The sequence below is a fragment of the Panthera onca genome, chromosome A2 (assembly GCF_046562875.1).
Source record: "Panthera onca isolate mPanOnc1 chromosome A2, mPanOnc1 haplotype 2, whole genome shotgun sequence".
In the NCBI taxonomy this organism is placed as follows: domain Eukaryota; kingdom Metazoa; phylum Chordata; class Mammalia; order Carnivora; family Felidae; genus Panthera; species Panthera onca.
Genome location: NC_138340.1, coordinates 157,021,072 through 157,045,518, shown reverse-complemented (window position 1 = coordinate 157,045,518; position 24,447 = coordinate 157,021,072). Strand labels below are relative to the sequence as shown.

General features: G+C 43.4%; 1 protein-coding gene and 1 long non-coding RNA gene across 2 annotated transcripts in view; both read right to left on the bottom strand.

Annotated features, from left to right (window-relative positions):
• The window catches only part of LOC144614541 (uncharacterized), a 110,522-nt gene that overhangs the window by 65,270 nt on the left and 20,805 nt on the right, over positions 1-24,447 (bottom strand). The window contains exon 2 of the long non-coding RNA XR_013552341.2: positions 22,695-22,801. This is a non-coding gene — a long non-coding RNA (uncharacterized LOC144614541). The remainder of the gene's footprint in view (positions 1-22,694; positions 22,802-24,447) is intronic.
• Positions 4,597-6,002, bottom strand: TAS2R60 (taste 2 receptor member 60). The gene is given in 6 exon segments (XM_060633373.3): positions 4,597-5,334; positions 5,337-5,384; positions 5,387-5,545; positions 5,548-5,577; positions 5,580-5,792; positions 5,795-6,002. Coding segments are annotated over 6 exon segments (927 nt in total). The 3' UTR covers positions 4,597-5,065.

Genomic DNA, 24,447 nt, shown 5'->3' with positions numbered 1-24,447 from the left:
TTTAAACCTCAGTTTCTACTTTGCAGTGTTGTTTTCAGAATTAAATAAAGGACAGAAGTAAATAAATCTTCTAGCCCCATGCCTCACATAAAAATAGGCATTCATAACAAAAAACCATAAAATACCTAGGAAAAAACCTAACCAAAGAAGTGAAAACTCTATACACTGAAAACTATAGACAGCTTATGAAAGAAACTGAAGAAGACACACAAAAAAAAGGAAAAATATTCCATGCTCCTGGATTGGAAGAACAAACTTTTTTTTAAGAGTTTATTTTTTAAAAAAAATTTATTTTTTTTTTAATGTTTATTTTTATTTTTGAGAGAGAGAGACAGAGTGTAAGGCATTGTTAAAATGCTGATGCTACCCAAAGCAATCTACATATTCAGCGCGATGCCTATCAAAGTAACACCAGCATTCTTCACAGAGCTAGAACAAATCATCCTAAAATTTGTATGGAACCAGAAAAGACCCCAAATAGCCAAAGCAATCTTGAAAAGAAAACCAAAGCTGGAGGCATCACAATTCTGAACTTCAAGATGTATTACAAAGCTATAATCATCAAGACAGTATGGTACTGCCACAAAAACAGACTCAGATCAGTGGAACAGAATAGAGAACCCAGAAATGGACCCACAAACGTATGGCCAACTAATCTTTAACAAAGCAGGAAAGAATAACCAATGGAATAAGGACAGTCTTTTCAGCAAATGGTGCTGGGAAAACTGGACAGCGACATGCAGAAGAATGAACCTGGACCACTTTCTTACACCACACACACACACAGGAAAAAAAAAAACAAAAAAAAAAAAACTCAAAATGGATGAAAGACTTAAAGCCATCAAAATCCTGAAGGAGAAAGCAGACAAAAACCTCTTTGACCTCGGCCGCAGCAACTTCCTACTCAACACGTCTCTGGAGGCAAGGGAAACAAAGGCAAAAATGAACTACTGGGACCGCATCAAAATAAAAAGCTTCTGTACAGCAAAGGAAACAACCAGCAAAACTAAAAGGCAACCGATGGAATGGGAGATTATATTTGCAAATGACATATCAGATAAATGGTTACTATCCAAAATCTATAAAGAACTTATCAAACTCAACACCCAAAAAACAAATAATCCATAAGAAATGGGCCAAAGACATGAACATTTTCCAAAGAGGAGATCCAGATGGCTAACAGACACATGAAAAAATGTTCAACATCACTCATCATCAGGGAAATACAAACCAAAACCACAATGAGATACCACCTCACACCTGTCAGAATGGCTAACATTAACAACTCAGGCAACAACAGATGCTGGCAAAGATGCGGAGAAAGAGGATCTCTTTTGCATTGTTGGTGGGAATGCAAGCTGGTGCAGCCACTCTGGAAAACAGTATGGAGGTTCCTCAGAAAATTAAAAATAGAACTACCCTACGACCCAGCAATTGCACTATTAGATATTTATCCAAGGGATACAGGTGTGCTGTTTCAAAGGGGCACATGCACCCCAAAGATTATAGCAGTGCTATTGACCATAGCCAAAGTATGGAAAGAGCCCCAATGTCCCTCGACGGATGAATGGATAAAGAAGATGTGGTATATATATACAATGGAGTATTACTTGGCAATCAAACAGAATGAAATCTTGCCATTTGCAACTATGTGGATGGAACTGGAGGGTATTATGCTAAGCGAAATCAGTCAGAGAAAGAAAAATATAATATGACTTCACTTATATGAGGAATTTAAGATATAGAACAGACTAACATAAGGGAAGGGAAGCAAAAATAACATAAAAACAGGGAGGGAGACAAAACATAAGAGACTCTTAAATATAGAGAACAAACAGAGGGTTGCTGGAGGGGTGGTGGGAGGGGGGATGGGCTAAATGGATAATGGGCAGTAAGGAATCTACTCCTGAAATCATTGTTGCACTATATGTTAACTAACTTGGATGTAAATCAAAAAATAAGTTAATTAATAAAATAAATAGGCATTCATAAATGATTGCTATTAATATCAGCATAATGCAGGATGAAATTAGACTATAGGCAAAAGTTGATGATAATAATAAGATAACTATGCATTTTAAAAATACAACAAACTGCTACTCTTTTAATGTTTCCCTGTGTGTTCAAGCTCCAGGGGAACTAGTCCCCGTGGGGAGATCAGTCAGATTCTGGTAGATGTTCTGTTCTCCTAGCTAACATGTGAAAAGAGGAAGGAACAAAGATTAGCTTATACAAGGCTCTCTGAAAAGAGACACTGGGTCAGTAACAAAGACAAGTGGCACTTCACTGAGATTCCCATAGGAAGGCGCTAAGCTAGTCATTCACGGTTGCTTAGCAACATGTAAATGTACAAGAAAGAAGCAAAGTAAAGGCATCACAAAATCAGGCATATCTTACTCTCTCACCTACTCATTTATTATTTCTACACTGTGCATTGGTCAAAGAGAAACAGAATATAAGGCTGACCTCCAAGAATGAGATGGCCAGATAGTGAAGGAAATACAGCTCAAACATCAGTATTAAAATGTAGTAGGTAGCCCAGAGATAAATGTACAGACAAAAATCCATGTGCTTAGGGCTGGGTCCAGGTGCAAGAGAATTATTCCGTTCAGTGTATCAAGTATTTATAAGTGCTTCAAGGAACACATAGAAAAGTGTAAGGCAGCCATGCTTTCAAAAACTTTAAAACATACTGGGGAGACGGGGCGCCCGGGTGGCTCAGTCAGTTAAGTGGCCAATTTCAGCTCATGTAATGATCTCAAGGTTCATGAATTCGAGCCCTATGTCGGGCTCAGAGCCTGAAGCCTGCTTCAGATTCTGTGTCTCCCTCTCTCTCTCTGCCCCTCCCCGGCTCGCTCACTTTCTCTCTCAAAACAAAATACACATTAAAAAGTAATTTTTAATATACTAGGGAGTATAAAATATGAATACAGATCATACCACCACAGAACAGAATTCATGTCACAACTGAGTAATATGTCCTCAAAGGTCAGAGAGATCAAAACCTGGGAGGTAGTAAACCAGAAAAGCTTCCCGGAAGAGAAGTCATTGGAATTAACCTTTAAAGGTTAAATAGGGGGAAAAAATTAAATAGGATTTTCACAGGTAGATGTGGGGATAAGAGATCACCTTTCAGTACATCAGGGAGGGAACTCCAGGTATGTTGGAAACAATGAAAATCTCGATTTTTCTACAAAACAGAATTCTCGTAGAATCAACACAAAGGAAGATAAAATTATTGCCATATTGTGGAGGTCCGTGAATGCCAGGTTTGGGGACCCTGTGCTTCATGTCTAGGCACTGAGAGGCGGTGAGTGTGGGTGGAAATGGTTAATTATGCCTTCAAGAGATGAATCTGGCAATGGTAGTTTTGACTGGGATGGGGGGAAGGGAGAGTGTAATGGACCAAGAGGTGAAGAGGAAATTTTAGCAGCGCAGGTGAAAGAGGAGGACAGTCTAATCAATAATAGAATCCATGGGAATGGGAAGGAAGGGACAGATAATAGAGACTTTGCAGAAGTAGCAACTGGAGATAAGCTGCTGCTTAGACTCAAGGGCTCAGCAGAGATGGGGAGAGAAAATTATCTCAGAGGTGGTAAGCCTGGTGTACTGGACATAAATAATAGAAAAAATAGATCCAGCTGAGCAGTAGAGGGGGCTGGTGGGGGGGGTGGGGAAGGAAGACGAAGAGGAGAGAAAGGACATCCACTGTGGACTTGCTAAGTTTGAAATGTTCATGGTACTATCCGGTGGTTAAGGGTCCAATTTCAGCTCATGTCATGATCTCATGGTTCATGAGTTCAAGCCCTGTGTCAGGCTCTGCGCTGAGCTCTCTCGCTCTCTCTCTCTCTCTCTCTCTCTCTCTCTCAAAATAAATAAACCTTAAAAATCAAATAAAGCCAATAGAGGGAAGGCTAGGGACCTTACTTTGAATGGTTCAAGAGGTAACTGAGCTTAAGGAAGGTTTAAAAAGATCTATGGAAGGCAGAAAAGCAGCCTGCATTCTTCACCAAACCAAACCCAAGTCTTTTCTTCTTAAATCTTGTCATATAGCTATAGATGAACCTTCCCAAGTCAAAAATTTCAGAAGGTCCCAATATCAGCATAAACAAAAGTCACATCTGGGTTCATGGACCTTAACATTTATGAAACAGACTAACAGAATAGGCCACTGTGGAGAACATAAGCAATATATAAAGCATGACCCCCTAACTTTCACAGGGATCTCCAAAGGTCATCTGCAAACATACAAATCCTAGATAACACATACTGCCAAACACAGGCACAACCAGACCCACGCTCTGTGAAGAGAGTTCAGACATGAGAAACTCTTGCACAGAAGGAGGAAGACTTCACTGCAGTAGATGGCTGGAAAACAGTTAAGTGATGAAAGAAAAGAGAAAGGAAAAGGAAAAGGAAAAGGAAAAGGAAAGGAAAGAAAGAAAAGAAAAGAAAAAAGAAAAAAGAAAAGGAAAGAAAAGAAAAGAAAAGAAAAGAAAAGAAAAAAGAAGAGGGAGGAGGAAGAAAAGGAAAGAAAAAAGACAAGGAAAGAAAAGAAAAGAAAAGAAAAGAAAAGAAAAGAAAAGAAAAGAAAAGAAAAGGAAAGGAAAGGAAAGAAAAGAAAAGAAAAGAAAAGAAAAGAAAAGAAAAGGTGGTTTACAGCATGAAGCCAGAGGAAAACTGAGGTTCCAAATATCTTCTCCAGTCTGACTCAACAGATAAAAATTGAATGGTGCGTCAGGATCCTCGCATCCAGTCTCCAGAAGGATAATTTTACCCTCCAAGAGACCGATCACAGGGAAAGTAAAAGTTTCCTGACTCTAGCCACATCAAGCCCCACAGGGAACACAGCTGCCTTGGCCACAGACTTGCTGGGTTGTACATCAGTGACGCTACCCCATTATCTCAGGACCTTCGATCCCACCTTGGAATCCTATTTCATAGAAGTCATTCTCCTCGTGAAACGTAGCAGAGAGGAAAGGAACATTAAAAGTGGCAAAGGGATTTAAAGAAGCCATGTCCCATTGCACCATGCCCTCTGCCTTAGTGTCTCTGAGGTTTTTCATCAATCGCAACTCACGATGCCCAGCACCCTGCACAGCAGCCCCTCTCCACCACACCTCTCGGCCGGGGGTTGCTCAAGTGCAGTGATGGGGACTGCTGAGCACAGATAAATCACTGCCTGCCACACCCAGTAGCTAGGGTCCCAAAATGGAAAAACACCTGCAGCATTGAGCACCAGTGACAGAAAACAGGAGGTGGAGAGGACGGAAAAGGACATGAGAGCCAGGAGAACCTGGTTGTGCACCTGGGCCCTGGGCTCACAAAAGCCACATTGGACAGGCAGACCTTCTTAGTGTGTCTTTCCAGAGACATGACCAAACCATGTCGAAAAGGAAGACAGCAGTAACGACTGTCCAGCTAACAAGTTTTAAACAGAAGAAGTAGAATTTCTCATATGGTCTCACGGTATTCTCAATGGCATTCCCAGATTGCAACCTTCTCCTTACAAAGTACTGTTACAAGCTCTGGTTGCCTATGAAAATAAGATGGTGCTCAAGTTGGAGAGCCCTACAGCATCCATGCAACCAACCCAGACACCTTCTATTTTAGCCAGAGGAAGATGGGGAGGGTGAAGGTTGCAATTTTCATGCAATGGAAGACACTGAGCTAGGTAGGTGGAGAATCGTAAGATGGCCAGTCCCGCCAGAAGGCTAGGAACTGCAGTACAAGGTTGGATGGGAAGGCCTCTGGATACAGGAAAATATAAATGGTCTTCCTCATCACACCCACTGCAGACAGAGGCAAGAGGCCCCCAGGCTGACTAATAATTTATCACAAGGTAACAGTGTTCTCTGTAGCAACCACTCCACGTCCAGAGCTGCAGTGATGAAGCCATTGCTCACTGCTGCCACCAGGCACAAAAATAATAAAACGATAGCCAAGATGATGGCTCTCTTATCAGTCACTGGAGATCCTGGAATCATGTCATCTCCATTCATCTCTCCTGTGCACTAGATGGGTCCCAACACTTCGAGGTCTATTCCTGTTGGGTGGTTCTGGAAGCTCCTACATCATGTTTACCCCTCTAGCTGCCCCCAAGTGTAGAGGACACAGGTTATCTCTTGAGGGTAAAGAGGTTTCTTCTTCTCAAAACAGATGCAAATATTGCTAAGGCTCAGTGTCAAAAGTCCCCCTGCCTGCCCCTGAACTTGCCTGCCCCTCTTCTGCCCACTCTCTGCCCATGTCAACACTGGCATGAACACTATATCAGGCAGGCACTTGCATTTAGCATCCCTTACACAGAAAGTTCTACTTCTCTAAGCTAACACCTAACGACCATCAGAGCTCACATCCATCAACTGGCTGTTCATTCCAGGCATTTTTCTAAATGTTTTCCATCGTGCTAGTTCCCACTGTGACCCTATGAAGTAGGTGCTTTCGGAATACCCTCCCGACAGACCAAAAAATGAGCTAAACCTCTACCAAAAGAGGTCCAAGTCCTAGAACTTGTGGTGAACATCAGTATCAAAAAGAACATAGCAGACAATTATATACTATCAGGCAGGTGACTTTTTTGTTACAACATTTTATAATGTGACCTTTAAAGTGGCATTTCATGAGAGAACCCCTACCAGGATAGCAATGAAACGAATGGGATGTGGCAGAAAGAATCCTGGATAAGGCACCAAGGCAGGAACTGGTACAAGCCCCCCCACCCCACCATGAGTTACTGAGTATGGTGTTAACCCCTCTGAGCCTCAATTTCACCATCTGTAAGATGCAAAAAGTGTCATCTATTCTTTTTTTTTGTTTTTTTTTTAATTTTTTTTAACGTTTATTTATTTTTGAGACAGAGAGAGACAGAGTATGAACAGGGGAGGAGCAGAGAGAGAGGGAGACACAGAACCTGAAACAGGCTCCAGGCTCTGAGCTGTCAGCACAGAGCCCGACGCGGGGCTCGAACTCACGGACCGTGAGATCATGACCTGAGCCGAAGTCGGACACTTAACCAACCAAGCCACCCAGGCGCCCCTTTTTTGTTTTTTTTTAAAGTAAAGCTCTACACCCAACATGGGGCTCAAACACATGACCCCAAGATCAAGAGTTGCACGCTCTTCCAACTGAGCCAGCCAGGTGCCCCAAGTATCATCTGTTCTTTTTTTTTAATTTTTTAATGTTTTTATTCATTTTTGAGAGAGAAAGACAGAGAATGAGTGGGGGAGGGGCAGAGACAGAGGGAGACACAGAATCCAAAGCAGGCTCTAGGCTCTGAGCTGTCAGCACAGAGCCTGACGCAGGGCTCAAATCCACAAACCGCAAGATCGTGACCTGAGCCAAAGTTGGACACTTAACTGACTGAACCACCCAGGAGCCACAAGTATCATCTGTTCTAACTCAAGATTGAACAAGAATCTATGACTAGAATCTCAGTTTTTAGAGTGAAATAAAACATGAAAATAATTTTATACAAGAAAGAAATGAGGCCTCAAAGTATAGATTAAGAGTCTCAGCTAAGGTCATAGTTACATGGAGGAAAGACCGAGACCCAAGCTGATTCTAAGACCAGGGATCTCTGCCACAGTTAGAACACATTCTTGATTCTGATCTCCTTCATCCCCAGCTGAAGTCAGAGACCAGATTTTGAGTCTTGTCACAATCACTATCTGTGGCTCTTCAGTCTAGTCATTTAACATTTCTGAAGCCCTCTTTCTTCACCTATAAAATATATGGATCACAAATACATGTGGATATATCTCTCTACTATAAATCTGCACCAGCACAAGACAGAATTAGGGTGATGATGACAACTGTTATTACAATAACTACCTGTCATTCCATCCATCCTGTGGAGGGACAAGTAGTCCAAGGAAAGGTCAGGAGAGCATCAGGGATGCAGCAGAGGTCAGAGCACCAAATCTTGGACCATCTACTTTGGCCAGAGGAAGGCAGAATAAGCAAAGATTATATTTTTCATAGGAATGATTTCAAAGAGTAAAAAAACAAAAAAAACAACAAAACAAACAAACAAAAAACACCCAGCAATTAAGGGAGTACTTACTTATCCAGGTGAATTTTAGCTGATTAATGTGTCTACAGGGAGACAGGCAAGCAGAAATAGTTTGGGGTCATATATGGCAGTATGTATTGAAGGCTCAGGGTCAAGTAACATGAACCTGTGGGAGTATTTTATAGTGCACCCCTCTTCTGGCCAGCACCGTGTCCTTCCAGTTCCATGCACAGAACCCTACAAAGAGAGACTAGAATGCAGAAAACACATCTCTTTCCACTTTCCAGTCCACCTGGGACAAAGACACAGGTGGAAATCTCCTTCCAACACAGAGCCCTTGCTATGGTGAATACTAGGTTCCCGGAAAAAGGAGAGATGGGGAACTAAGGTATTTTGTTCACCCTGCCCTTCTGTGAAGATGCAAATGTTCAGGAGATAAAATTCCCAACTGCTCTCTTCGTTAGCCTTATTCCCCTGGCTGACATTTGGCCATTGCCTATTGGACCTTGGAGCAATGGGGCAAACTTTGAGTTCACAGCTCCGGAGTCTGGCCAGCCACAAACCTCTCAGTATGGAATCTCATCCTTCCCACCCACCACCTCCATCTTTGATAGCTTATACTATGGGAAGGACGTGTGCTAACCTTCAATTCACTCGACAACAATTCATGAGGCATCTCCTATGTCATAAGGACCCTGTGAAAGGCACTGGAGCTACAACAGTAAACTAGGTACCCGCCCTCAAAGTGTTTTCACGTACCAGTCATCAACCACAACACTAACTGGCCACATCTTATTGCAGATTAAGTTAATCCAAATAGGTAAATAATCGTTTGTATATAAATATGCAAAGTGTTTTATGGTGATTCTTTTGTTGTTTGTGCTTTTTGGTTTCATTCGTTGCAATTTATTTTCCCACATTCAAATTTATCTTCTAAGGTGGAAGCCAAATCTGAGAATTTGCAAGTTTTCACAGCTGGTCTTTATATGTGTCATCATGGGGGTGGTACGGGCAGGAATCCCGAGTACATTCTCTACGTGGGAAACACGTACCTCAGGACTCTCTCTGACAGGGATGAAAAGGGAGGATTCCCAGGCTGCAGTTGGAAATGTTACACGGCCTCCTATTCCCACCCCAAGAATTCGAAGAGCTCAGCAGCAGCAGCAGCAGCAGCAGCAGCAGCAGCAGAGGCTTCACTGCGGGACAACAAAGACGCCGTCTTGTATGTTGTAAAGGAGATGTGAGTCAGTGAAGGAGGTAGAGCTACCGTTATGTCTCAGGAATAATCTGGTAAGTCTGACTATGGCTAAGGGAATGGTGGCCTACCAGGATGAAAAGGCAGGCCAGGAAGAGTTCACAGAAACCCTCAAAAATCAGGATGAGCTACTGGGTTGTGTTTTTGGTCAAGATGGGAGCCACCAAATGTTTGGGGGACTCTTCAGAGCTAAAAGCTAGGAGAGGGAGGCTAAGAACATCAACCAATCAAGAAGTCCTGAGATAAGCCCACGAGACCTGGCCTAACTCAAAGGGCTGTGAACATGTTACGGGACATGGGAGTTGCACCACCATTCCCTCCCCACCCAAGACATTCAGTAAAGTTCTGGAGCTCTGCACGGGGAAAGGCAGTCTTCCAGATGCTTCCAGGTGAATAGAAGGGATGGCAGAGACAGACACCCCTGATGCTCTTGCCTTCACTGCCCCTACCCAACCCTTTTCTAGTTTTTTGGTCTCCATACATTTCTAAAGCAAATTCCATCAGCCAAAAAAAAGTTTATGAGCATGCATCCAAGCATATGTGCCTTTATTTAATTACTTGCATGTACTACTTTACTAATACATTCTGTATATCATAAAATATACACACACAAAAAAAAAACAGGAACTAAAAGGATGAAATAAAAGTAAATGCAAATTAGAGTTGCCCCACTTTTCTTTGCACATTCAGTGGATCATTGTGCACACAACTCAGAGAGGCAAACACCCAATGTGGAGACTACCATGCTAGGCACTGGCATTCAGGACCCACCTCCTGGGTGAAGAGAGAGGAAAGGCAGGATTATCAAAATTAAGAACTACAGCAAATTTATTTTGTTTTCCTTCTCTGTCTTCTGTTGGCCAAAACCTAAAAGCATTTCCACATCAGACGATTCCTTTTAATTAAACATTTAGCAAACACACAAAATCATGGGCAGGGCCTAGAATGGCACAAAACTCATATATACCCTCAGCCTTTCATGGGACCACATTGAAAAGGCTGGGTGGAATCAGTCATAAGCAGGGCACAAAAGAAGGGAATGGCCAAGAATGGCAGACAAAGGAAAGAAGGAAGTTCCAGATGGGCCAAATTACTGGGCTGGAGTGGAGAGACCGAGCTGACAGCAGAGCAGTAATAAGGAGGGCAGTGGTGTGTGGGATGGTGTGGGACAATCTATGCCACCATTAAAAAACACTTCAGGTTGACCACAGAGATAACCGACAACCATTACAGGTCTCTGTAAAGAGGTACAGACCAAAATGATGCTTGGAAAAATCTGTTATGGCTGCTCATACAGAAGGTACGAGAGGTCTGTGAGGCAATGAGGCCACCATCCCAGCCCACAGGGGTTTCGGACCCAAACTGGGGACCTGGAGCAGTGCAGGAACAAAACAGGGTACAAAAAAAGCTAATGCAGCATGGAAGGAACAGGAAAGTAAGAAGGAAATGAAAAGAGAAAAGGACAGTGCCCAAACTTTGGGGGTTCTAGCCACTTACAGGCTTATCTACTGGTAGTGGTAATTGATACTGATAACTTGAGATAAACCCGCCTTTGTCCAGAGCTCTCCAAAGCCTGGTCCTCAGGGCCTTTCTCAGCTTGGGGCTGCTTAGCATCAGGATGCTGGAGTGCAGACAGATACCTGTGTAGGTCACCACTTCCCAGGCCCAGCGCCAGTGACCCTGGAAGGTTGCGATTTTCATAGTAACGACAATCAGGGACAGAAAATATGATGTATAGAAGACAAGGAAGAAGGAAAGTGACTTCAGGGCCATGATGTGAGCCTGGGTGCTGGGATCACATGGACCCAGTCTATGATCCCTCATCTGCCCCAAGTGCCGATGCAGGGAGCACATGAGCAAAAGCGTGGACGCCAAGAACAGAAGGAATGGGATCAACCACATAAGCATTGCATGAGGATGAAAAAAGCGCCAATAGCTCTGTAGTCTATCAGCCAGGGTCCTGTTTCCTTGGGAATTCTGGGAGGCAGTCACCTGCACAGGAAATATAGTCCCAATGGTTGATGAGATGACCACCAGACCAGCCATGAGCAGGGAGCCCAGCAGCAGCCTGGGCACTGACTGAGAAATCCTCCACCTCAGCCAGGAGAAGACAGGGTGGGAGAAGATGGAGGTCTTCACACAGAAGACAGCAAGCCAGGCGGTGAGCCAGGAAGAGAGAGTGTTGAAGAAGCTCCAGAGGATGCTGAAATAGTCCATTATGGAACGAAAATCAAAGAAGGTGAAGAGGTTGTTCAGGATGGCCACCCATGCAGGCAGAACCGGGAGGCGGCCAAGGAGGCCACAATCATGTCACTCGCGGGCAGCAACCGGCATCGCACCCACTCCCTGCCCAGCACAGTAACCATGAAGCCATTCTGCAACATGGCAGCCAGTGACTCCAGGAAGAAGATGACCGTGAAGATCAATGCAGGTGAGGGCATCCTCTCCAGGAGGTTCTGATCAAACTGGGATGCATCCACAGGGAAAAACGGCTTCTCTGGCCAAGCCACCCTATTGAGACCAGGGATCCAGAGAGCTCTCTCCTTGGATTCATGCAAAAGCCTACCTGCCAGCAAACACCTCCAGTCCCCCAGGATTTGAAAAGAGGATCCCTGTGATCTCTCTTGGCGTAAGAATCACTCCCAGCTCAATGACTCCCTCTGTCTATTTGCCTAACCTGTATTTGCCTGTTCCTTACCAGAGTCCAAGGCAGGGAGATATTAACAGAAGAGAGGCTCCAGGGGTGATTGAAAATACTCATACTTTGTACTTTATTTCTTAACCATACTGTTTCTTTCCTAACTTTTCCTTAAAAGATGCTCTAATCCTTGTTTGGCTCCCCCAACCAAAACTTCCTGGACCCTTCATGTCCCTGTTTGGTATTTTATTCAGTAGCCTGTACACATTACATTAAGGCCCAAATCTTGAATGGGTGGAGTAAGAAGTTCTTCATATGCACAAGCACCAGGAAAAGGCTCATTTTCTCTTCCACTGACTGTTCATGCTGCCCAGAATTTCACTGGAGGCTCTATTTTGAAGTTTGAGGAGTCTCCAGTTAAAATGTGACCTTCCCCGACATGTTAGCATCAAATCTGTTAGCCATTAATGTCTTAGCTTCAATGTGCTCGGCAAACCAAAATTAACTCTTTTCCAAAGAAGGTAAGTCGTGAGAAGAAGAGAAAGAGAAGGGAAACTGGGAGAGCAGATCCTGAACAGACACAACAGGAGGCAGGGAAGCAAGAGTCCGGATGACAAAAGGAGCTCAGAATGAGCCCACTGGGTGGGGATTTGGTGGGGAGGGGACAATAAGAGAATAACAAGCAACCTGTTAGGAACACCTTGCCATTTACAAGGTGGTTGCACACATTACATTTTGTCGCCACCACCAACCACACAGGGACACTGGTTCAGATCAGGGAGCAATGAAGAAGAAACCAACTAAGGTGGGTTTTAAAGGGGCAAGAATGCTTAGGAACACGAAAAAGAAAAGAGCCAAGGGAGGGAAGGTGCCTGGGTGGCTCAGTTGGTTACCTGTCCGGCTTTGGTTCAGGTCATGATCTCGCAGTGAGTTCGAGCCCCGTGTCGGGCTCTGTGCTGACAGCTCAGAGCCTGGAGCCTGCTTTGGATTCTGTGTCTCTCCCTCTCTCTGCCCCTCCCATGCTCATGTTCTGTCTCTGTCTCTCAACAATAAATAAACATTAAAAAAAGTTTTTTTTTTTAAAGAAAAAAGAAAAGAGCCAAGGGGAAAGAAGGAAGAGAGGAGGGTAGAAGGAAGCAGAGGTGCAAGTAGAGGAAGAGGGAAAGGAGTCTCCCCTTCCAATATCAAAGGTCCTGGAGCCATGGTCCTCCCCAAGGCCACTCACAATTGACATGGTCTCACTTCAAGTGAGACCACAGTGAGAGGTCTACTGTGAAAGATGAAAGACAGTAACGGCGAAGATAAACATTTACAGAGACCTCAGGGAAAAGAGGTTTGGCTCCGTCTCAAATATGGCATTTACTTGAAGGGCTGCTTCCATTTTCTCAAAATATCGCCACAGAACAGATAATCCACTCTGATCAATGGTTGTGCAACACGGCTTCAGTGACTTGATTTAGTTCTTTGCGTGTTTTTCCCCAGGCTTCTCCTTGAAGACGGCAGCCCTGAATGGCTCCTGCACGTTTCACAATATTGTGGCTCTTCTTGGAATCCTCTGGTGAAAGGCCGGCTTCATGATGTCATCAAGAAGCAAGTTGAGGCCATGGCACACACGCCCTGCTGGGATCACGTGTAACCGAGTGTCCCCGGCGCGCTCACAGTCAACCTCAGGACTTCCCCAGTCATCAAAGCAGATCCTGTGCCAGAACTGGTTTTTCTCAGGACGCTTCCCTTTCTACGGTTGATGGCACTACAAGGTGACGTTCTCTCTTGTTTCCACACTCCTCTGCAAGCAGGTGGAGAGGGTGCCTTTCCTTCCACCGGCACCCCTTCATCCACCTCTCAGGGCTCCACAAGATGCATCCTAGAGAGGTCCCGCGTCCCATGCAGAGTCGGCCTCCAAAGGAGGCCACAAGCAAGACAACTCTTTTCATTGTTTTTGAGAGTCTTTCCGATGTGCAACCCCAGTCGAAATACAAGGTGTTTCTCACCAGTTTGGATCACGTTTCTGTTTTCTAAAGGTGTCTCTTGCCTGAAAATAAAACTGATGAATCCTTTTCTGTAGCACAATTGGCAAAAAAACTTTAGCATGATGCCTGAGTCTCCTGTGAAATTATGCTGGTGTCAACACATAATGGCAGGACGATTCTGAAGAGACCTATTTCCACTTCCTTCATTTTGACTCGACACTAGTATTGTTTTGGCTTCTGTTCATTAGGGAGGGTGTTTTTTTATTTTTTCTTATTACGTTAAAAAATGCGCTGAGTCACCTTACTGACACGTGAAAATACATATTTCATTTAACAGCATTTGTCAATCTTGGTGTCCATTCCCCACTGGACCTTTGAGTGACCTGCGGTGTGCAAATACTTCCAGATTCTTCCATGGTTTCGGCAGGTAATTCATGGCCTGTGCCAGGGAAAGGTGGAGCAGGAAGGAAATAACAATGTTTTTAAAGGCTAGACTGTGCATAAACACAAAGATAAATCATGCACGAATTTAATCATGATTTCCATGCATAATAAACTCCCAATAGTTTTCTGGCCCCACAGGCCCCTTCTCACTCATTCAGTCAGGTAAATATTCTTCAGTGAAACATTGAATCTAGTGGCAATCCAGTGTAAAGCGGAATCTTAGCTTTCTAAAAGTAAATCTGAGAGCTTACATCTTCAATTATCAAAATGTGAAAAAATAATTAAATATTGCTTAATTTTCAGGTAAATTTATGCACTTTCCTCAGAAAACAAAACAAAATAGCATTTTAAAGCTATTTTTATAAAAAAGTTCACCTAGGGGCACCTGGGTGGCTCAGTCGGTTGAGCATCCGGCTTCGGCTCAGGTCATGATCTCGCGGTGAGTTCAAGCCCCGCGTCAGGCTCTGTGCTGACAGCTCAGAGCCTGGAGCCTGCTTCAGATTCTGTCTTTCTCTCTCTCTCTCTCTCTCTCTCTCTCTCTCTCTCTCTCTTTCTGCCCCTCCCCCACTCACACTCTGTCTCTCTCTCCTTCAAAAATAAATAAACATAAAAAAAAAAAAAAAGCCTGCAAGGAGGTTCAGAGTCCAATTTTATTCAAGTTCAAAAAATCTTAGAATAGTCTTTTTTTTCTCTGACATGCACCATTTGAGCAATGAGGAGCAATAAAATTAATCTCTAAAGGGATAAATCAATGCTCTTCCATAATGCCATAAACTTCACTCAAATGTCCAACATCTGCTAGAGGGATAGATATGCTCAATTCCTCAATCAGAGGTTTGCAAACCATGCCTTGCAGGGCGTTCTCATGGTAGAGAAGGGGCAAGATGAGAACTGAGAAGTGCAGCCACAGGCTCTCACCTCCACTTCCAACAGAGCAGCTTTACCTATATCTAGTTCATAGATGTACACACACACACACACACACACACACACACACACACACACAAGTTCTGTGTGAGATCTCAGTTAAAGACAGGCCTCCAGGGGTGCCCGGGTGGCTCAGCCAGTTAAGCATCAGACTTCGACTCAGGTCATGATTTTGTGGCTTGCTGCTGTCAGCACAGAATCTGCTTTGGATCCTCTGTGCCCCACCCCTCTCTCTGCCCCTTCCCCACTGCTTCTCTCTCTCTCAAAATAAATAAACTTAAACAATAAGATAGGACTCCACTACAAAAAGCAAATTTGGAGCTGATGTCCTAGATCAAAGGTCATCAAGAGGAAAAGACATTAAATCCCTGCATCTTCTTTCACCCCCTCCCCAAACTCTTCTAAATTGACTGTACAGAGATTTTTAGAAACTACTTTTCAAGTCTTCAATCTATATTAACACAATGAGGGAAGGAAGAAAAAAAAAAAAAACAACACTGGAAAGTAGATGGAGGAGTAGCCAAAAACGTAGCAGATCTGAGAAAACCAAATCCTATGTAAACAGAAGGAAAAGTCAAGAACTAACCTGACTTTTACTCAGGATTTTCAGTACCAGGTGCCTCTGGAGAAAAACTGCTAGGCACTGGTTGTAAGTCAGTTTAAGATTCAGATTCCCAGATCACTTCTCCCCTTTTGCATAACTGGGCAACCACTCCTCCCCAGCCCTAGGGAAAGACTGGAGGTTATTCTCCAGAAAGGACAAAACAGGATCTTCTGGGTGAACACCAAACACATCTGAGGCAAGGGTGCACTGAAAACAGACACCATCAGCTAAACAAACATTCTTCCCTCCCTTGGCTTCCAGAACACCACCACCCGGGCCTTCCGATTCCAGGCGATTCCAGGCACGAAATGAGTGTAGACTTTTCTAAGAATCCAAGCATTCCAAGAGGACGATCTAAAGACACTGATAATCAGAGATTCCTCAAATAATTAGCCCAGCCACTCACTCTACAGTGAAGCCTGGAGCAAACAAGTTCCATTCACAAGTTCACAGTCTCTACTCAGCCCTTCCATTCACTCAGCTTGAGTCTGCAGTATCCGAGAAAAGGTGGGGGATAAGACAAAAATAAAGCAACAGAAAAGCTATTTGTGGGGAAACCATCAATGCATGGAGGAAAAAAACATTTCCTCCCCAAAATCCATATTCTCAGAGAGTTCAGAGACTCCAACACAACCATACAATATAACAAGATGTTATTAAAAAGAAATATTAAATATTTTTTTAATTTTTAAAATTTCTCTCAAATAAAAAACATGATATCTGAAATTAAAAACTCAGTATGAGAGGGGTGCCTGCATGGCTCAGTCAGCTAAGCGTCCGACTTCGGTTCAGGTCATGATCTCATGACTCGTGAGTTCAAGCCCCAAAACAGGCTCTCTGGTGTTAGTGCAAAGCCCGCTTCGGATCCTCTGTCCCCTCTCTCCCTGCCACTCCCCCACTCACACTCTGTCTCTCTTTCTCTCTCTCAAAAATAAATAAATAAACATTCAAAAAGTTTTTTAAAAAACTCAACATAAGAGATGAAGATAAGGGGCACCTGGGTGGCTCAGTCGGTTAAGCGTCCGACTCTTAGTATCAGCTCAGGCCGTGATCTCTCAGTCCGGAGATCAAGCTCTGTGTCCAGCTCAGGACTGAGCACTGAGCGTGGAGCCTGCTTGGGATTCTCTCTCTCTCTCTCTCTCTCTCTCTCTCTCTCTCTCTCTGTCTCTCTCCCTCTGCTCCTCCCCCACTCACGCACCCTCTCTCTCTCTCTCTCTCCAAATCAGTAAGTAAACATTAAATTTAAAAAAGTGGAAGATAAAATTTATAAAATATCTTAGAAAGCAGAGCCAAAAAAAAAAAAAAAAAAAAAAAAAAACCGTAGGTGAAAAACAAAGAGAATGCTAATCCAGGATACCCAGTATCCAACTAACAGAGATTCCAAAAGGAGAGAAAGAATAAATGGAAGGGAAAACCCCGTCAACAAAATAACCATGAAGAAAAATTCCCGGAACTACAGGACATAAGCTTTCCTATTAAAAGGGCCCTCCAAGTATCTGGGTCACCATAAAGGTTCAGAAGACCGAACATAAAGAGAAGAGCTGGGGCACCTGGGAGGTTCAGTCGGATGAGCGGACGACTCTTGGTTTCGGCTCAGGTCATCATCTTGTGGGTTTGAGAGTTCCAGCTCCAAGGTGGGCTCCACGCTGACAGTGTGGAGTCTGCTTGGGATTCTCTCTCCCTCTCTCTCTGTCCCTCTCCCACTCACTCTAACTAAAAAAAAATACACTTAAAAAATATTTTTAAAAAATAATAAAAACAAAACAAAGAGAAGATCCTAGAAGCTTCTTGGGAGGGCAAGAAGTAAGGAAGACACCACTTTCAAAATATTAGCAATTCGAGTATTTTTTAGACTTTTAAAAGGTAACTTTGGAAGCTAGAAGGCACTGCAACAATCATCTCTAACCTAGAAATTCCTATCTGGACACTCAAGTACAAGGAAAAAATAAGGACTTTTCAGATAAGCAAAGTCTCACACAGTTTACTTTCTGTGTAATCCTTCCCTGGGAACCACTCCTCCGAAGCTAGAGGGTATCACGATAAAGGAAGGCATGGAGTACAGATGATAAAGGTCCAGGAAGGGAGACAGGCCTAGGGGGTCCCCAGGACAACTAACTGGAAGGGCTGACCTCAGGGGGAAGGGAGGTGCACCAAGCATCAGGGGCAATTCCAAACTGGAACAAAACGAGAGGCCCCACGAGAGACGCTCTCAGGCAAATAAAATCTTAGACTACTAAACGTTTCCAAAATTGCTGAGAAGGATTTAGACCACCGATGAAAAGTCTGAAAGCTAAAAGCAAATGTAATGAGGCAATTATGAACTCAACAGAAAACAAAAGTTTGTAGGGAAAGGGGCACCTGGGTGGCTCAGTTAGCTGAGCGTCCGACTTCGGCTCAGGTCATGATCTCGCAGTCGGTGAGTTCGAGCCCCACGTCAGGCTCTGTGCTGAAAGCTCAGGGCCTGGAGCCTGCTTCGGATTCTGTGTCTCCCTCTCTCTCTGCCCCTCCCCTGCTCACGCTCTGTCTCTCCCTCCCTCTCAAAAATAAATAAACATAAAAATTTTTTTAAAAAGTTTGTAGGGACAGCAAAAGTAATTGTGGAATCCACAGGTCCACCATGAATAGCATTTACCTCGTCATTTAAAAGAAAACTTGTTTCTCTACGCACAGCAGACACCAAATTGGGGGTGGAGGTTGGGGGGGGTTCTCATACCACAATTCTCCAATTCTCCAGACATCAACTGGGTGCCTACAATTCAATTCCAACACTAATTACTCAAAGTTCATGCAGACCCACAGGTTAAGGGCTCAGTCCCAAGACCGCACCCCACTTCAGATGCCAGTCTCAAGCCTCAGGTTGTCACTCGTACATCTGACCAACCAGCCCTAAATTGGAGTTTCCCACACATCCTCCTCTGGTTCAATAACTTGATTTAGGATACCACAAAACTCAGAAATACTTTCTTATATTTACTCATTTATTACAAATGATTTAGATGAATGGCCAGATGAAAATATATATAGGGTGAGACCCAGAAGAGTTCCAAATGCAGGAATTTCTCTGTCTCTGTGGAGCTGGGGTTCACTACCTGGCATTTGGGTGTGTTCACCAACCAAGAAGCTCTCAGAAACTCCTTGATTAGGGTTTTTATGGTGGTTTAGTTATGGAGGTACAACTGATTAGATCACGGACCACCAGTGATTGACTCAGTCTCCAGAGGTTTGAGGTGGGGCTGCAAGTGCCAACGTTGTAGAGGAGTCTGGGTCTTTCTGGCACCAGCTCCATATTCTGAAGGTAGGGGCTGCCAGCCAACAGTCTTGTCATTTGCATCAAAAGAACATTCCGATCGCTCCTGAGATTCCAAGGGTCTTAGAAGCTCTTGCTCAGGAACTGCGGTCAAAGACTATATGTTGGAACAAAAGATGCTCCTAGCACCCCTACACTCAGGAAATTACAAGGGTTTTAGTAGGTCTGTGTCAGAAACCAGAGGCAGGGACTAAATGTGTATTTCTTATTATGTGACAGTCATAACACTTCAAATACTGAACATCGATTTAGCCAACACTGCAATAAAACTACATTGAAAAGTGAGACGGAAAAGGTCTGCCATGGAAACAGGGTGAAGAAGAACTATGTTTTCATGTTCTATAGTGGAAAGTATGCCCGAGATTGAGAAATCAAAAGTAGCAGTACAAGCATATAATTCACACACACACACACACACACACACACACACACACACACACAGCTAAAGGCAGTGAAAGCAGCTGCTTTGGGAAAGAGCGGTTTGAAAGAGAATAGGAACAAGAACCACTGTTTTTCAAAACAACTGGCAGAGGGGTGCCTGGGTGGCTCAGTCAGTTAAGCATCCCACTCTTGATTTCGGCTCAGGTCATGATCTCACAGTTTGTGAGATGGAACCCTGCATCAGGTTCCACACTGACAGTGCAGAGCCTGCTTGGGATTCTCTCTCTCTCTCTCTCTCTCTCTCGCTCTCTCTCTCTCTCTCTCTCTCTCTCACCCTGCCCCTCCCATGCACTCTCTCAAAATAAATAAATAAACTTAAAACAAATGGTGGAAATATCTAGCTCTTTAAACTAGATGTATATACAACTTTGATGAAATCTTAAGAAAAAAAAATGAGAGAAGATAACAAGCAGAGGCCTACGAGTGAATATACCCAAACTAATCCTCCTTGGTTTTTGTAAACAGCAGTGCTTCCTAGAAGCACAGATTCATTTTCCTCTTGCAGTTAAGTATTGGACTGCTGTCCTCCATAAACAGGAATTAGAATGATCTAATATTACTCATAATCTTATTAAAATCTTCCAAGTATGTGTTTTTCATAATCATTTGGAGGAAAAAGGGCAGAAGTCAAATATGAGTCATGTTTCTAAAATGGCTTAATCATTCTTCTAGAAAAAATCATCATCTCAGATTTCCCATTTTTCAAACGGTGATTATTCTTCTAACTTTTCTCTCTTCACATCCCTCCATCTCGTCCCTCCTGAGATCCTCAAACAGCCCCCACCCAGCATTCATCATACACCTTCCAGAGGGCATGAGGGATAAAGGGAGTGTTGGTGGTAGCAGATTATGAAACGCTTCCTAGGAGGAGGCCAAAATGTGCTGACCTATATACCACGATCAGGGGTGCGACAGTCCTGGGAACTGGTGGATAAAATAAAGAGGCAAATGAAGAACATAACACCCACTATGCTCCCACCACGATATGGGATCTCACAGGTTTCTTCTTAAACCCAATAAAGGAAGGGACGCCTGGATGGCTCAGTCGGCTGAGCGTCCGGCTCTTGGTTTCAGCTCAGGTCATGATCTCGCGGTTCACAGGATCAAGCTTCACTTCGGGCTCCATGCTGTCAGCGCAGAGCCCGCCTGGGATTCTCTCTCTCCCTTTCTCTTTCTATCTCAAAAAATAAATAAAACTAAAAAACAACAAAAAAACAAAACAAAAAAACAAAAACAAAAAAACTCAATAGAGGTGTTTAAAAACACATTCCCAATCATCCAGCAACTCCTGACAATCCCCTCAGAAAGCTCCAATCACTTTGCGTGTGCAGAAGTGAAGGAAATAGAGGGATTGCAGTGGAGAGTTTCCAACTGGGTAGAGCTAGGGAAGTACTGTGGGATGGCTGCAGGAACACTGGGTGAGGGGATGTGGACCCAGGAGGGGCTGGGTACTGGGCTCCCAGGTACGTAGCTTAGTAGATTGGTTCATTTTTCCCCATCAGACCATGGTAATAAAAGTCAGAGGAGAGATTTTTTTTTTTTTTTAATCAACAAGGTATGAAGTAGGGAACTCTAGGAAAGAAATACAATCTCATATTGAACCACATTCACTGAAAACCTATTATGTGGCTGGCATTATGCTAAGCATATTTGCATACATCATTTTCTCATCTCATCTTATTCGAGGATACCATATGTGCTCTAGATTTTGCTCTCTATTATTAGATTCACTGTCTATACCTTTGTGTTTTTCCTCAGAAAAACACAGCGAAGCTGTTGCCACCGAGCCTTTGCCCGGAATGGAAGATCAGGACGCCACATCATCGCGCCACATTTCCATCGCCTGGTGGGGCCAAAGGAACAACCCAAACAAGCCATCTCCTTGCCATTTTTCAGCGACTGAGTCTCAAATTTCTGAATCAAGATTGCTGTGTGGAGTACTGAACAAGTGTCTTCTCATCTTCCTGTTCCTCCTCTTCCCCATAATATTTCTTATTTACCAACAGGGACAATGAGTAAATATACCCATGCAGGTAAACATCAGAGAATCTAAGAAAACATCATGACATTCCAAAGAAAGCTATAAAAATACAATGCTCACCATAACATTCCACAAGTTTAAATTAATTCAGGCCTGGTTTGTTGTAAAGGGCATATACTTTAGATTTGGAAGCCCTGGGCTTGATTTTATTTCTGTCACTTTCTCAACCTGTAACCCACAATTGTCTCCTCCTCTTTTTCCACCTTGGTATATACGACTGTAATAATAAATACTTGCAAATATGTGGAACGTTAGATGAGGCAATATATACAAAAACATTTTTGTCCAATACTAAGCCCTATATATCAGTCATTTAGTAACAGAGGCACAACCCAGGAAAGATAACGCAGACAAAGCAAAAGAAACACAACGCAAACTCCTTGCTGTCGGTCTACTCGTTTCCTTTCCTGAAGGGAAACTCATTCCCACAACACTCCTGCCCCAAAGTCTTTCCTCATTTACAAAAAAAACTGCCTTTTCTATCCCTTACTTATGAACAAATCCCAAGTCTTTTAACAGCTTCTTGTCACGTTTTGGAACCCTGCTTCTCTCTCTTAGAACAGGCAGCCGCACCTGCTGCACCTGAGGCTTTTCAGAGGGGTCTCTCTCATGGAATGGGCATTAAAAATTAGACGACGTGTCCTCAAAGTGCCCTGCCAGCCTGAACGTCCACATTTCTGGCCCTCCTCTCTCTTTCCCAGTCACTATCTGGGATCTTCTACCTCCTTTTTTTCCCCGTCAGTCTCTCTGGGAACAAGTCCCGCTTCACCAGCTCCCTGAGAAACATCTTCAAGCTATTCATAATTTTCAATGTGCACGGTTAAAATGCATTAATTTTAAAAAATCAACCTAATAATAGTTCTTGATATTTTACTCCTGTTTTGAACTTGACATTTGGGCAAATGGTGGCATCCCCACCAGCAGGGTGCCCCACCAGAGGTCACCCCTCACAGCAGAAATTGTGAGGTAAATTATGGTAGACGAGACGCACGTACAGAGGACAGCCTCTCTGGAGGAGGAAGGTGGGCTCTTTGAAACCATGAGTGTGCCACCTACCTCGGAGGGACAGGTACCAATGACCGACACCACAGGAAAGCTGCATTCCTGGAGATGGAGAGGAAGCCAGGAACCGGAACCGGCTCTGAGCCATGTCTGGGAGTCACCTGGAAAACGGGAAAGAGGTGAAACTGAAATAGCCATCTTCTAGAGAAGCTGCACTTGATGCCCCTGCTGGCGTGTGAGGGCACCTGGGCTGAAATGACCTGGGAATTCATCTTTCCCTGAAGAACTGTTCTAATGTGCATAAAAATACATAGATAAGGATACTCTTCACCGCTTTGTTGACAACAGCAAAAATCTAGAGAGAAAAAAGTCATGAAGAGATCAGTAGCTCTTACTGAGGACACTATGACCCTCTCTAAAAGATAGTTATGAAACTCGTGTGGGTGTTTTGATTTGTACCGTCTTTGGGGTTACTACTGGCATTTACTGTTGGGGGCCACGATGTATCCCACACAATGAAGAATGTCCCCCGGCCAGTAAGAACTTCGGGGTCCCGCCAGACACTCATGTAGGTGAAAAATATCTGAGCCGAGAATTTAACTCGGCTATATATAAACACAGAGTAATTTCTGCACAATTTTTCATATGCGATGACTTTTCTTCTAAGAATGGAACTACCAAATAAACTGACATGTGGGAACTTTGTTAAGTTTGAATCTTTACCACAAGTTGTTCGTCATCTCACAAAAATTCTGAAATCGATGGCAACATCACCCAAAGTACTTAAATCAACAACAAACACACCTAAATCTGTCTGCATTTGGGGCTGTAGCATTCACTTGAGTCTATACGTGGTGCATCTGTCTACTTTATGATGTCATCGGCAGTGCACACGAGCCATCTACATGTCAACATATCACTTTATTATAAATGGCGATTATTAATAGCATTATATCACAGTTAGAACATTGTATAGATCTTAAGTCATGTTTTAAGTCGTATTATTTATGAATTTCATTTCAGGATAATAAGGGAATAAAATAAACAACATTTTAAACTAAACTAAACTATTTTATAAAAAGGGGACATTGGTCCAGACAGAGTATCTTTAATTAAATAAAATGACACATTATACTATGGAATACTCTGCAATAGTTGTAAGAATTAGCTGCATCTATACAAGCTGATATGGAGGAATCTCTAAGACAGCTGAGTGAAGAAAGCTGTTTCAGGGAAATTTATACAGCATGTACTGTTGATACCAATTTATATAAATATACATACACGCAAAACCACAAAACCATGTATGATGATATATGATATACACACATAGAGAAAAACACATGGAAAAAACATCTGAAAGTTTACAAAATGAGCCTATAATGAGGGGACAGAATCAGGAATGGTGATCAAGGCAGGTTTCCATTTTATTTGTAATGCTTGAATGTGTACACAGAGAATGAATGAAGGTAGCCATAGAATAGTTAAAAATTGGTAAAGTAGAGGGGCGCCTTTGTGGCTCAGTCGGTTGGACCTCCAACTGCAGCTCAGGTCATTATCTCACAGTCCATGAGTTCGAGCTCCACAGTCCATGAGTTCAAGCTGTCAGCACAGAGCCTGGAGCCTACTTCAGATTCCGTGTCTCCCTCGCTCTCTGCCCCCTCCCCCACTCCTGCTCTGTCTCTCTGTCTCTCTCTCTCTCTCTCTCTCTCTCAAAAATAAATACACATTTTAAAAAACATGGTACAATAAAAATTCTGAAAAGAACTTCCTAAAGAAAAAAGTGATGGCCAAGTTGTCCTGGCCG